Here is a 14,824-nt window from a genome sequence, read left to right as displayed (position 1 = left end):
TTGCAGTAATTAAGATGTGTTCCGATGTTTTGGCGCAAAGTCAATTAATTTCCTTTTCGTCAAATTTCTGGCACTCTTTAACTCCATTTTTTTTAGCAAAGGTCATGCTGAACTTTTTGGTTGACATGTTGTCTGCGGTCAATTGTAGTTTAGTTGGTTTGTATTTGGAGGGATCAAAATGAAATGTTTTGGTGAAACATCGATTAATTTCTGTTTCGACAAATTTCTGGCACTCTTTAAGTCCATTTTTTTAGCAAAGGTCATGCCAACTTTTTTTAGTCGACATGTTGTGTGCGGTCAATTTGTAGTGTTGTTGGTTTTTATTTGTAGGGATCAAAATAAGTGCCTATGTTTTGGCGAAACGTCGATGGCAAGGATCAAAATGAGTGCCTATTTTTTGGCGAAACGTCGATTAATTTTCGTTTCGCTAAATTTATGGCACTCTTTAAATCCATCTTTTTTAGCAAAGGTCATGCCGAATTTTTTGGTCGATATGTTGCTTGCGATCAATTGTAGTGTAGTTCGTTTGTATTTGCAGGGTTCAAATTGAGTGCCAATGTTTTGACGAAACATCGATTAATTTCTGTTTCATCAAATTTCTGGCTTGTCTTTGCATGGGGCTAAGTGGCCTAAAAATTGTAGGAAGCGAAAGCAAAAGAAATCCAGCGACGAACCATCGGCCGATAAGGCAAGCGAAAGCAAAAGAAATCTGAAGAGAAGGAGTACGACAATATGGTAGCTCATTTCTGGACAGAGCATGAACGACCCAGAATATGTTTGCCAATATTATCAATCTGTAGGTCCTCAAGGGAGGGGGCGATGTTCCACTGTGAGTAAATAGAATGAGACTCCAGAAAGGGACACCAAGCATATGAACGACGTCTTCGCATAGCTACATATGTAGAGTCCATCCCAAAAACTAGTCAAACTTTTAATTATGTCATGACACAAAGTTTGTTGTGCTCTATTAATTACCTTGTGATCTTTTGTTGTGCTCTATTAATTATATTGAAATTCTTCTATTTTTCTAACAGTGATAGATGGGATCGCGAGAATCGTGCGAGGAGGTATCTGCTGTGGACATGGAGCAGATGTACCCGTTTACGCACGACAGGCATCAGGCAGAGCAGCTCAGGGAGGCGATGTTAGCTTGGGTCAGAAGTGTTCTAGTGACCAGGTGTGGGATCCCAGCAATGTAGAAGATAGCAGAGAGGCGGTCGAATGACCTAGCGGGGTGCATCTTGACGGAGGCGACCTCGGATGAGAGGTTGAGGATTTGACCGGGTATGAATCCAACCAACGGACCCACAATGGGTATGGTTTCAGAGCAAGCGGCCCGCTGGTCCCCTTTCATTCTAGACACTCGTCGTACATGTAATATGTGCGGGTCATGGTAACGAACTATTGGTCCAAATGTTGCGCGCCACTCATTTGACTCCTAAACAAATGGCCGAACTATTCATTATGTGATGAAACATGTTTCTCTCAATGAAATCATTATGTTTGCTTCAGTAATACATTTAATTATGTGGTGTATGCTATGGATGATTGTTAAGACCACACTTCATATATGAATATGTAAACATAATGTCTGCCTCTGTCTGGTTTGTTACCAGTGGTGGGCCACAATAGGCACTTATGGCGGGTAATAAAAAGGCCCGCCATTGTAATTGATCTACCTGTGACGAGCGCCCGGCCGCCACTGCCACTGATGCCATGTTACCAGTGGTAGAAGACTAGTGGCGGGTGCCTCTGAAAGCCTCACCCTCCACTATTGGGTTTTTGGCGCCCGCTACTAGAGAGCATTCATGTAGTAGTGTGACTACAGTAATGCTAGTTCATCAACTTGTGTCTTATAACCATTGAAAATGTCAACAAAATTGCAGAAGATACCATGGATGTGCTTTGAAGACTAAGTTGCTTTGGTTTGTCTAATTATGGTGCTAGAAACTGAGATGCTTTTGTTGTTAAGTGGTGAACAATTTGCTTTGCGACATTTGTTGTTCCATTGTGCAAGACTATAAATTTGTTGTAGTTGCTGTAGTGTAATACTAAGTTCATGTTAACATGTTCTTGTTAGATTTAAGTTTACAATTATTATTCTTACTATACTATTTTGGTTCATTTTCCAGCTCTTGATGGCATATTTTGGTTCTTGTTGTAATGTGCCAGTTCATGTTGCTGTGAAATAACACATTGTGGCTCAGTATACTACTAAAATGACATTGTCAATTTGCGGAAATAACTCTTACACTGCACTCTTAATTAATCTTAAATTTGAAAAATATGTTGCACCCATATAGCAAGTCCAATGCATTAGCATTTGACATTGCACACACATGTCTGATCTTGCATTATTCAGCACAAAGAATTCGTCATAGACTTGTTAGCTACAAACAGAATAAACACTATCGAAAGTACATAAAATATCATGGAAGGCACTCCATTCTTCTCTACATTCATCAAGATTTCAATTTGCACTAACTTCTCACTGAGAGCCCTGATCTCCTCACTTTGCCTTATGATCAGTCTCTCGTTGGCGCCTTAGGTTTCCCATTAGATCTTGCATCACAACATTCTTTCTCCTTTGTTTTTTCATCCCAATTTCCAGTTTTGCTTTCGTTTCCCTAAGTTGAACATTCCACTTCTGAATGTTCCGCGTCACATAAATTAATCAAAATTTGATGAAGAATGGTGTAGTAAGTTTATCAAACTAGTCAAAATATTTGCACCCTCAACGCTGACCAAAAATCATACAAACTAGATAAGAGAGAGATAGAATGAGCATGAACACAACACAAAATCAAAATAGTTACCCGAGCTTTCTCACATTTCTGATATATGTGCGTCGCTCCAAGAGATCCATCTCGCCGCCTTATTCTCGTATCAACACAATTGCATCGACTTGCAGGCTAGTTTGTGCTCGTGGTACAGAATTGGAGGGGGTAACGATAGTCATGGTGCTCAACATAAAGAGGAGGAGCGCGTACCAGTCATCTGGTATATATGTGACCGTACCGCTGTAACCACCACCATTGGGAGGTCCGTTAAAGCCGTTGGGTCGTTACCGCGTGGAGCTAGGGTTAGAGTCCGAGGGAGGGGGGGTCGGTGCGACACCATTTTGGTTGGCTGGGGTGCGTGTGCATACCGTTTTAGGTTGGGGTGTGGGGCATCACGTGGGGTCGTTCAGAGTAAATAAGCCCGTATTAGGAGTTGGGCAATGAAAAATGCACCTTACTTTACTTTCTCATAATAAGCATGTCTTACATTTTAGTCAAAGTAAATTAGCCATGTCTTACATTTTAGTAAAAAAAAGGGGGGCCATGTCTAACGATCGTAGAAGTGTACTAACATGTTGATTGGTTGCACTTCCTAGGCTCCAGCTAATTAGTTGGTAAGAAACCATGGATGCCAGTCTTTCCACAATATGGATTTAATTTGCCCATTTCATATCTAATCCTTATGAAATTTAAACGAACTGAGGTGATACCATATGTCATACACTAGAACTTCTGGATGAGGTTCGGAGAACATTGAAAAATCAGATACAAATGGCATACGTTCATGGCAGTATATGGCATGCCACTTGTTTAGAATGATTGCTAGGCCTAATATAGGCCATATATACCATTCGTGAATGAAGTTAGGTCGTTGTATCATTTTGCATCTGATGGGATGCACCCCACAAAGGTCATGTGGATGATTTGGGTTTCGAGGCTTCAAGTACATTGTTCTTCTTCACCATGGATCACCTTCGATTGAGATTGAGATTTTCCTTGGAGGATGGGCCATAATTAACTAATTAATAATCACATTGTTCAAATTCTATGGAGGAAAATCACCTTACATTCATCAAGGCTGAAGTCATGGACAGCGAGTGATATTTCTTCAAGCGAATTTGGAGCTTAGATATTAACAAGGATGTACATATTTACATTCTTAGTACTTAGTATGTTGCCAGGGCTGCAAATATAGCCACCGTTGTGCATTCTGTGTCTCGGTGTATGTAATATTGCAAACCAGGGGTGACACTGACATGAATTTTTTTTCTTGCGAGTGAAGAACTTGTATTACTCAACCAGGAAGTTATTACAATCAGCGAGTTCTAGCTCAACTGCAATTGGAGGGCCAGATCCAATCCAAGTCATGGTTCTACCTTCTATTCTAGCAAAATTCACTAAACTATCACTAGCCTTATTTGCAGTTAACATGAGTAATACAAGTTCATGGCAAGATGATACCAAATGTCATACACTACAACTTGTAGATGAGGTTGGTAGAACAATGAAAAATCAGATATAAATGGCAAACGTTCATGGCAAGTATTTTACGGCAAGTCACATGTTTAGAATGATTGCTAAGCCTGATATAAGTGGGCCATATATCATCCGTGAATAAAGTTAGGTTGTATCATTTTGCATACGATGGGATGCACCCAACATAGGTCATGTGAATGATTTGGGTTTCGAAGCTTCAAGCACATTGTTCTTCTTTACCACGGACCACCTTCGATTGAGATTAAGATTTTGCTTTGAAGATGGGCACACTGTTCATGTTGTATGGAAGAAAATCACCTTAACAGTTGTAGACATCGAGGCATAATAAGTCATGGATATCGAGTGTTATTTCTTCAACGAGTTCTGGAGCTTAGGTGTGAGACCTCGACTTGCGTCTTGTAACGATTCTCTGATACAGATTTACGGCACATGTAATAGATTAACGGGGCTGTATATGTCTACATTCTTACTTTGTATGTTTCCAGGGCTGCAAATATACCGAAGGTTGTGCATTGTGTGTATCAGTGTATGTAATGTTGCAAATTAAGGTGACACTGACAGGCTTTGAACATGATGCTCGACCGCTGAACTAGGTAGCGTTTATTCATGCAGAGCTACTTCCTTATACTTGAGTGTAAAACTTAAAGCTGCAATGCTCCTTGCATCATCACCACAGAAGTAATAAAAGAAAAATCGATGCATAACTGCATATCTCAACATGCATTTCTCCATTGATTAAACCCAGGAATTTCTTACAAGTAATATCTTCGATCCAAAATCCAAATACAATCCAAGAACAGTCATAATAATTCATGAATCTAAACAATGCAATCCTTTTAAAACAGAACAGAACTAGCCGGCATATATAATCCATGAATCTGAAGGTTGCTCCTGACTTTGGCCTAGACTAGTTCATCCGGAGCCGACAGCCTGCGCCTGCAGAGAGGGCACGTCTCGCTCCTCTTGAGGGCTTGCACGAGGCACGCGCCATGGAAGACGTGGGGCCGGAGGCACCCGGGCCACACGGCGACGTCGCTCTTGAGCAGCTCGAAGCAGATGGGGCACCTTTCCGTGACGAACTTCCCTCGCTTTGCCGGCCGCTCGCAGTCCGTGGCCTCGCCGTCGGCGGCCTCAGCTTCGTCCGCGCAAGCGCAATGCACGTGCTCCGGCAGGCGCAACTCCATGCCGACATGGTACCCGGGCCATGGCTCCTCTACCATGTCCTGCAGCGCGGTGGACACGTCGCGCATGCGTTCCTGCGTGTAGTCCTCACGCCGGAGGATGCCGACGTCAGCGATCAGCTTGACACGCGTGGCCTTCAGCGGGATGCCGTTGCGACCGCCGCTCGAGATCATCCTGGGCCAAAGGGCCTGGAGCTCGCTGCTCTGGCAGGAGGGGTATATCAACGGCGCCAGGGACGACCAGGCCCACCGCAGCGAGCAAGCCGGCGACGCGGCGGCCGGGACGGCGAACCGGAGATAGTGCAGCTTCGTGCTCCCGCAGACCTCCACGCCGTCGGGGACCGCCGAGAAATGGGTGTAGCGGTAGAGCACCAAGATCTGCTTACCTCCTCCTTGTCCTTGGCTATCAGCGGCCGGTGGATCATCCGGCGGCGGCTCCACGGCGGCGACGCTCAGGAGGCCGACCGTGTTCCCCGCTTTGGCGATCCGCCGTCCCGGCCCAAGGAACCGCCCTTCTGGTGCGTACCGCACCCGGCGAACCGGCGGCCCCGAAACGGCGCGCGCCCCGGCCGCTACTTCCCCGTCGATCTTGAGCGGCACGTCGACCTCCATCGATCAGTCAGCACCGTCGTGGACCATGATCGGGTTTCTCGGCCGATAGACAGCGGCGTGATCTTGCAGGTGGAGTTTCTGCCGGACGGTGCAAGGTGGGGATTGAACATGGTGGCTCTCCTCGCCATTTATGGACTCTCGTCAATTCAAAAAAGCGGGAAGTGAATTAGACTCAAAGCGCGCTCCCTTACCCAAAGAGGGAAATACCAATGTCGGGTTCGGATAGTATTAATGCAGGAGAAAATAGAAAGAAACCAAAACCAAAACAAAATGGCTAGTGTGACAGGCAGAAATACTTAATTACCAGTACAGCGCATAACTCGTACTCCCTCCGTCCTGAAAAACATGTCGCAACGGTATTTTTATGAAAAAGTCCTTCAGGTTTATCCGACCGAACCCGCAGTCCAATCGTCTCCTCCGCCAGCTCGCTCAGTTCCACTAGCTCCCCCGCAACGCCGGCGACCTCGCGTAGCTCAAGCACACCGCGCCGCCGCGCAGCTCCACCGCAACCCCGCGCGGATCCACCTCTACCCCGTGCAGCTCCACCGCTCCCCCGCGCAGCTCCCCCGCTCCCCTTTCCCGCATCCCTAAATTTCCAAGCTTTCCCCCATCCCCTTCCGGAAAATCGGCGCTTGCTGCCCGTCGATTCTCCACTACCACCACCAATCCCGGCCACCGTCGAGAGGGGAGAGCAGGAGGAGGAAAAGGTCACTGGCGCCGGCAAGATAGGGAAGAGCAGGAGGAGAAAAAGGGACCAGACGAGTGGCAGCGGGTGGTGGCGATGCACGGCACGGTCACTGGAGAGGCGTCTGCGGCGGAGCTCGTCGGCGTCGCGTATGCCAGGGCGTCGAAGCCGACCAACGCGTTCGCCACCTCGTCTCCTGGAGCGGGCGGCCACAACTACAAGGGCGCCTCCGCGTCCGCCGTGCTGGCCCGCCTAGCCGGCGGCAACAGGTGGCACCAGGACGACGACGGCGGTGAAATGGATGAACTGCAGGAGGTTAGCCGTCCACATCCCTGTGCCTCTGTTGGTGAACATCGTGGAGTAATGTTGTTAAGTTATCTGCTGCTGTTTGTTGTCCTGTTAATTTCAGAAAGAATTCCAATCCATCATGGTGTGCGCATGCAGTTAATTGATCTCCAGTTAAGTGATCTGCTGTTGTTTTAGTTCCAGCGAAGTTTCTTGTCCTTTAGACAATTTTGGAAACATTTTCAGTGAGAAATCTATCCAGTGGTATCTCATTGTCATTGAGTATCTTGCAGTATCTGAAAAATAATGAAATGCAAAGACTTAGTTCTGCTGGCCGGAGGATTATAATCAAAGACTAGCTTAACAATTGATGGAACATGTCAATTACACAGCAGTTTATAGTCAAGAAAAATATGACATGGTCTTACTTTCATGTGTATGGACACCACATCCTGTAACACTCATTCCTCTGTACCATGGAGCTGATCCATTCAGATTCCAAATAGGAGGCCTAAACCTTCCTTGCTACTCACTGCTTAGGCTTGTAACTGCTTGGTGCTTTGCTTGGCCATTCAGATTCCAAACAGGAGTACAATCTGATTAGGCTTGTAATTGCTTGGTGCTTTGCTTCATCACTGAAGGGTTTCTATCCTAGAATTAGTACTGTTTCCTTCATTCAGATTCCAAACAGGAGTAGAGTGCAGTAATGTTTCCTTCACTCATGTGCCAAATTTTAACTATGTTTCTTGTATGCTGTTGTCATGCCAAGAAAAATGCCATGTGGCAGCAGCACTTGTGGTTGTGGCTTATGCACTAGAGCACATGACCAAAATATGGCACTTCTTCACCGAATCCTCCTGTGGTGCCACTGCCAGCAGCTACAGTTTCTAATCTTGGTGCCATTTCTGATGAGAACCAACCAAGAGGGATTGGCATGCAGAGAGGAAGATGATGGCCAAGCAGAGCTGGACCTCACTCTCCTCTGCTCTGCTCCAGTCCACCATCATGGGGAGAAAGAAGGCCAAGCAAGATGCCCATGCTGTTGCTGCAGTTCTAGTGCAAGTGCAAGCATATGGTCAAATAACTAAAATTAATCCAAATCATTTCAAATAAATCAAAAAACCCAAATTAATTGAAATAATCCAAATTAATCCAAATAATTCAAGTAATCTAAATAAACTAGGTAATTCAATTAATCTAAATAACCCAGATAATTCAAATAAATCCAAATAACCCAGATAATTCCAATAAATTCCAATAAGGAGTTGATATACAAGGATTAGACAAGGCATACACAAGGAGATGACATAAGGGCCTCTTTGTCCCCTCTTGACACAAGATTACACAAGACATACACAAGGAGCACCTGACTACATGACATAAGGGCCTCTTTGCCCCCTCTTGACTACATTCTTTCTCTGGCCACTTCCTCCATTCCCTTCCCTTTACTTTTCTTTCTTTTCCCTTCTCTAGCTAATTCTTTCCTTTCATTTTCTTTTCCTATTGCAATTTCCATTTCTTCTATAATGGCCCTAGTATCAACAACTACCCGACTGTCGCAATATACACCGGTTATTTCCATTCCAGCATTCTGAACACGATCCTTGTGCAAGTGGGGCAACTTATATTGATTTCCTCCTTTGTCTTTCATAACTTCAAACATAACTGCTTCTAATGTGATGCGGTTGAGCTCATTCAACTGGAACCTCTTATGTAGGGTCGATCGGGCCACACCTAGAGACCGTGCCAGAGATCGAATTGTTCTTCTTTTATTCAGTGGGATTGTTGAGGTCCTCTCTAGATCTAGCTCCTTTCTCTTTCTGCCGGATCTTCCTGGCTTCTTGCTTGAGACATCTACTTCTTTGCCATCGGCAATTTGCTTTTTAGCCTCTTCCCAGATTCTTTCAACAGATCGTACACTTATGTCCAACAGGTTTGAGACTAGCAGCTTGTCGTCTGGTTGAACAGACCCATCTCTGAGCTCGATTACCAGCAAGGCAAAGTAAACACCATGCCTCTCCTTATCTGACAATTCTCTTCTCTTCTCTTGAAGTATCCAATTCATAACTTCATCCTCTTCCTCTTGAGCTTCATCCTCTTTCCCTTCATCTTCTTGAGGCATCCAATTCATATCTTCATCGTCTTCCTCTTGAGGCATCAAGTTCAAATCCATAACTACATTCTCTGCCACTTGAGGTTCCTCCTCTTGAGGCATCAAATTCAAATTAATACCTTCATCGTCTTCCTCTTGAGGCATCATGTTCAAATCCATACTCCTGCTAGCAATGACAAAAGATGAGTACATCATGTTACCATAACAAGGATATACACACAGAAAATGAGTAGAATGACAGGAGCCTTGCAACCATTACAAAAATGTGAACTACTGACTAAGAAATGTTATGACAGGAGCCTTTGTAACACCATTTCATTTCTTGTTCCTTTCTTGCTTGCTTGCTTCTCTACTTACAGTAGTTTCTACAGCCGTTCTCTTGTTTGTTCCTCTAGTACTGATAGAGGTCCCGGAGCTAGTAGCAGTTCCTCTAGCAAGTGCCATTAATAAATTTTACTCTACTTACAGTAGTTCCTCTAGTCACAGTTCTAGAGACAGTGTTTGTTCAGATCATAATTGCTCTGCATCTACTGATTTTTTCTGTGCCATGTCAAGCATAGATAGGTTCAATTAATTTGCTTGAATTATCAAAATTACTGTCACTACTACTGTATGCTTTGACACTGTCGAAACTGATTTAGTGTGAATATGTGCCTTATGTAACCAATAATTTCTGTATCAAGGTTTTATTCAGTGTTTCTCTGAAGAAATCTGAACATTATTTTCATTTAACTTGTACTTGCAGCACAAGCATGGCCATCCACCAACATGCAAAACAAGTTCAAGACCAAAAATATGTGTTTCTTGCTGTTTACTCAACTGAACCAGATTTGGGTATTCAAGTTCCAAGGTTTCTGCTAACAGCATACAGATTAAATTGAAAAGCTGGATTCATCTAAATCATGGACAGTTCAAAACCAATTATTTCCAAACCAATTATTTCTAGCTTGCTCCCTCCACCCCCCCCCCCCCCCGGATATCTACTGATTTTTATTCAATTAGCACTAATCATATTCAGTTAACAGGAGCAGAGCAGTTCTTCCTGACGAACAGGAGCAGAGCAGCAACTCCCGTACACTGATCATATTCAGCACAGGGAGCAGAGGAGCAACTCCTTACAGTACCTTCTTCCTCTTGACGAGCAGGAGCTCTGGCGGCAGCACGGGCAGACGAGCAGCAGCAGCACCGGCGGTAGGGGAGAAGCAGCCGCACGGGCGCGCGGGCAGGGGAGAAGCAGCCGCACGGGCTCGCGCGGAAGATTGAGGAGGGCGCGCGGGCAGGGGAGAAGGAGGACGCGCGCGAGCTCCTGGTCCACCGGATCGTGGAGGCAATTTCCGGCAACGCCCGTAGGGGATTGCGGCCGGGATGAATTGCGGCGGCGCACGCGCGGGAGCTCGAGGACGATGCACTGGAGCTTGAGGAGGATGCGCTGGAGCTTGAGGAGGATGCGCGGGAGTTCGAGGTGGACGCCCGCGAGCTCGAGGAGGACGTGGCCGGAGGTCCCGACGATGCCCGCAGGTAATCGAGGCGGGAGGGGATCGCGGCGACGCAGGTCTGAGCGGGGGAGGCGGCGGAGCAGGTACTTGGCGACGGCGGCGGCGGAGCAGGTAGGTGGCGACAGCGGCGGAGCACTTCCTGATGGGCGGCGAGTCGCGCAGCTGGGCGGCGCCGGCCCCTATCGACGGCGGAGGAAGAAGACAGCGGGCGGAGGGGCTTGTTTCAGACGATTTTAAAACTACAAGGGCTTTTTTGCAAAATCAACTTTGAACTGCGCCTGCGACATGTTTTTCGGGACGGAGGGAGTATTTATTACCCTTTCTTTCTTGGCGATGTATCAAGTGAAAACTGGTTTTAAGTGAAAATCTGAAAACTTTTCGCGTGGGTCACCGGATCAGTTATGAACGACACAGATAGAAGGTGGGATCCCTAACCTGCCACTTAAAGGCTAATTAGCAGATAACCCCCTGTTATCCACCGATGAGGTGGAAAATCTTTTGAGTGCTCGTGACTGTATCAGTTCATCTTTATCTTCCATCTCATGCGTCGCGGCGGCGATGGAGTTTCCGGCCGTTTGCCCTCTGCCGGCCCTGACAGGACCTCCGCCGACGGTAGACTGGACCTTCACCGGGCTGCGGTCCACCATCCACCGGCCAGAACTCGCACCATGATTTGCCTATCGCCCGCCACGACTCACCCTTAGGAACGCGGAGATCTCGCCGGATTCTCGTCTACCTGCATCAGGATCTTGCCGCGGCGCCGGCGAACTTGGTTGCAAATCAACGGGAAGGCAACAACTGCTCTTCCCCCGCCCGAGGGCGATTTGGAGTCCGTAGTGTTGCTCCACGCTACGCCGTCCCAGTGCTGCCTCACGCAACAGTGACCCGACAGCCGCAGCACTGCCCCAGGCGACACGGCGGCCTCGTCTCCGCTTGCATTTTGAAGCTTCGATTCTGAAGCGGCATAATTGTACTGAATGAATGTGGCAAAAGCCCTATGAGCATAGTTTAAACCTGAATATTCTGTAGCTGGAACCGATTTCAAAAGCTAGTCAAGCTGTGGAAGATGAAGAAAAACAGAATAGATTGAGCATTTTGATTTTTGCCAGTTCTGAGTCAATTGCAGCAGCTTACTGGGAGCTTTTCTGATTTTGTTTTATCTTTTATAAAAAGAGATGCGAACATGGCTGCAGACCACACGGCCAATCTGCATCTTGTACTAGGCTTCATCATGTCTCTGCTGTACAGTTGAACATGCACCCTTGTATGCAGCATTTCAACATTACTTGAACAGTTGAACATGCAGTGATAATAATAGAAGCTCTAATTTCACTAAGATAAACTGAGTGTGGCAATGTGGCCACCGTACAGATTCTGTGTAGACAATTTCTGATGTAATCCGTGGATGTATGATACTCAACGATGGATAACAGGTTGATTTCAAGGTTGCATTGCAGGATTAGAAACTTTCACAAGGATAAACATATGCTTTCGATTGTCATTATTCATTACATTGCAGAAATCTGATGCTTATGTTCAGCTTTATCAATTGTAGTATTTCGAAACAATGGAAGTTGTAACTTTGTTCATTTTAGTACGATGGATGACCTCCTACTAATGCATATGCTCCTTCCCCTAAACAAAATGCATATGCTCCTGAAATTGCAAAATTTATGGTTGCTTGACCATGGCAGGAAGCATCAGCACGAGAAAGAAGAGGCAACATCTGACCGCCAACAAAAATCACGCATGTACTGATGTTGTTGCCAGCCCGTTGAACTGCGGCCAAGTTCACCGGCGCGGCAACGAGCTCTTTTTGCAGGTAGATGAAAATCTGTCCGATCTTCACGCTTCAAAGGGTGAGTCGTGGTCGGCGGCGGGCGGATGGGCAAATCATGGCGCGAGTTCTAGCCGGTGGATGGTGGGCCGCAGCCCGGTGAAGATCCAGTCTACCGTGGACGGAGGTCTTATCGGGGCCGGCAGAGGGCAAACGGCCGGAGACTCAATCGCCGCCGCAGCGCACAAGAAGGAAGACGAACTGATACAGTCACGAGCACTCAAAAGATTTTCCACCTTATCGGTGGATAACAGGGGGTTATCTGCTAATTAGCATTTAAGTGGCAGGTTAGGAATCCCACCTTCAATCGGCGTCGTTCATAACTGATCTGAAGACCCACACGAAAAGTTTTCAGATTTTCACTGAAAAACAGTTTTCACTTGATACATCGCCTTCTTTCTTTCCAAATTTTTGGTCGTCCGTCTTCTTTTCAAGAGATGTGGCTTAGTCTTTCAAATTCTTTTCAGTGAAATCTTTCAACTCCTAATACCGAGTTTAGATCATACATGGCATGGTCAATCCGGTTTCTTTGACACGTTCGCGTTGCTTTTCACGTGATACTATGCGCCTCGGTCAAAATGGTAAACGCACACGCCCGCGCCCGACCAAAGCGGTGCGCATTGATGTTTCCCACATTCCCTCCCAAACCCTAACACAAGCTCTACAAGCGGTACCCGAGTGGCTTCAACTTCCCGGTAGCGGCGCGGCTAGACTCGGTATACGCGTCACTGGTTTCTTGGAGCTGGCGGTGGTGGCGGCCAAGAGTAGCCTATGTCATCAAACCAGCACTACACACGTGGCAGTGATTTAAACGTTTTACTTTGTCTCTATCATCACTATCGTGTTTAGCTCAAGATCTTGGTAAGCTTCCGTGTCCTAAGTACTTTTTTGTGGTATTAGGATACAAGGTTGGACACAAAACGGTGCGTTACAATTCGCTTTCATTTCACAAAGAAGTTTGTGTAGGAAGGTGGTCGCTTGCTTAATGTTGGTGGATCTGCAGCGGTTTCGGAAGTAGACCGAGACTTGGGTTCCCTTCTTGAGATTAAAGGTCGCCTAAAGGATCATTGGCTTGGGCAAGAAGATGTTAAATTGTGTTGTGTTGTAGCCCGGGAATGTCTTCAGTGATGGTGTTAGATTGTTGTTAAATGATAGCATTTGTCAGCTAATGCTTGTCAGTATTGTTGAGGCATGTGTTGTCATCGTGTATGTTGAGATCATTGATGTTCTATCTAATATTGTTGTTGTAAATGACACTGCTCCTATTGATAGTTACTTTGAAGAGGCGTTAGGTGTATTTACAGTTGAACCTAGAGAATATGTGAAAAGATGATATTAATATGGCACTAAGCGCATTATTTGGAGTTCCAAAGAGGGCGTGTAGGAAGAAGCATGAAGACAAGGGCAAGTTTGCGCGCATATTTGATGAAGTATATGACGGTTTTGATGAGGACTTTCTTCCACGTAATAAAGAGAAATCAGAGAAAGACAAAGATATGGTGAATATAAAAAAAGCAATTAGTACAAGACGAAGATGAATGCAGGGCGGCTCCAGTTTGATATTTTTGGGTGTGACGATTCTGAAGATTGAGGACTCCATTGATGAGCTAGACATTGAAGGGCACCTGATATTAAAGAAATTGGCATGTCCCAGGTTCGAAGTCAATACAAAAGTGCCACAGTTCTCAGTAGAAATGAAGTCTCTTGCAAACAATGATTCTTCCCAGCCATGATTGCATATGTATTTCCAAGAAGAGACTACTTAGATGCATCAAGAATGATAAGTAAGAGTGAAGGTAGTTTGCGGTTGGATTCATTATCCATGGTTATGTTCTTGTACGTACCACAAGATATGATAGTTGGCATATTAGAACGTTCAATGATAAGCATGTGTGTCCAAAAAAGATAACAAGTTGGTCACTTACAAGAGGATTGCTGCATTGTATGAGAAGTTGGTAATCTCCAACCTCACATGGAAAATTGAGAACTTCAAAGCACATGTGCACGATTAAGAAAAGTTTGCATTTTTAGGCACTTATTTTATATCAAGAAAGCTAAGAAGATGGTGATGGAAAAATATTATGATGCAACAAAGGTGAAATATTCTAGGATTTCTTATTATCAAAGAGGTGTTGCTCAAAATTAAGAAAAAGTCTATCGCTCAACCGGCGGATCTAGCACGGGCATCTGCCGCCTCCCTTGATAGACACGTGGCCTACTAGACCTCTCTTCTCTGCATCCACCTTGCCGGAGAGGAGGATGGCGGCGAGGCGACCTGACACTACTAGGAAAAGGCTTATACATAGAAGTTTACCAGTAGCGTGTGTTATGGACCCCA

At 45.6% G+C, this 14,824-nt stretch overlaps 1 protein-coding gene across 3 annotated transcripts; it reads left to right on the top strand.

Annotated features, from left to right (window-relative positions):
- Positions 1–6,444: 6,444 nt before the first annotated feature.
- Positions 6,445–10,931, top strand: LOC120964374 (uncharacterized). 3 transcript variants are annotated; one of them, XM_040389001.2, is made up of 3 exons: positions 6,445–7,070; positions 7,165–7,213; positions 9,899–10,931. In XM_040389001.2, exons 1-2 carry the CDS (start codon positions 6,852–6,854, stop codon positions 7,201–7,203), a joined length of 258 nt encoding a protein of 85 aa, XP_040244935.2. In that variant the 5' UTR covers positions 6,445–6,851; the 3' UTR covers positions 7,204–7,213; positions 9,899–10,931. The 3 variants fall into 3 exon arrangements, with proteins under 3 accessions (XP_040244935.2, XP_040244932.2, XP_073356401.1); XM_040388998.2 differs by lacking the exon at positions 7,165–7,213 and having other exon boundaries at positions 9,899–10,928; XM_073500300.1 differs by lacking the exon at positions 9,899–10,931 and having other exon boundaries at positions 7,165–7,661.
- The last annotated feature ends 3,893 nt before the right edge of the window (positions 10,932–14,824 follow it).

Source organism: Aegilops tauschii, chromosome 1 (genome assembly GCF_002575655.3).
Source record: "Aegilops tauschii subsp. strangulata cultivar AL8/78 chromosome 1, Aet v6.0, whole genome shotgun sequence".
NCBI classification, from domain to species: Eukaryota; Viridiplantae; Streptophyta; class Magnoliopsida; order Poales; family Poaceae; genus Aegilops; species Aegilops tauschii.
This window is presented reverse-complemented; position numbering and strand designations above follow the sequence as displayed.

Coding starts and splice junctions, on each gene's coding strand:
- LOC120964374 (XM_040388998.2), top strand. CDS start 6,852: ATGCACGGCACGGTCACTGGAGAGGCGTCTGCGGCGGAGCTCGTCGGC. Junction 7,071..9,898: donor AAATGGATGAACTGCAGGAG/GTTAGCCGTCCA, acceptor TTGTACTTGCAG/CACAAGCATGGCCATCCACC.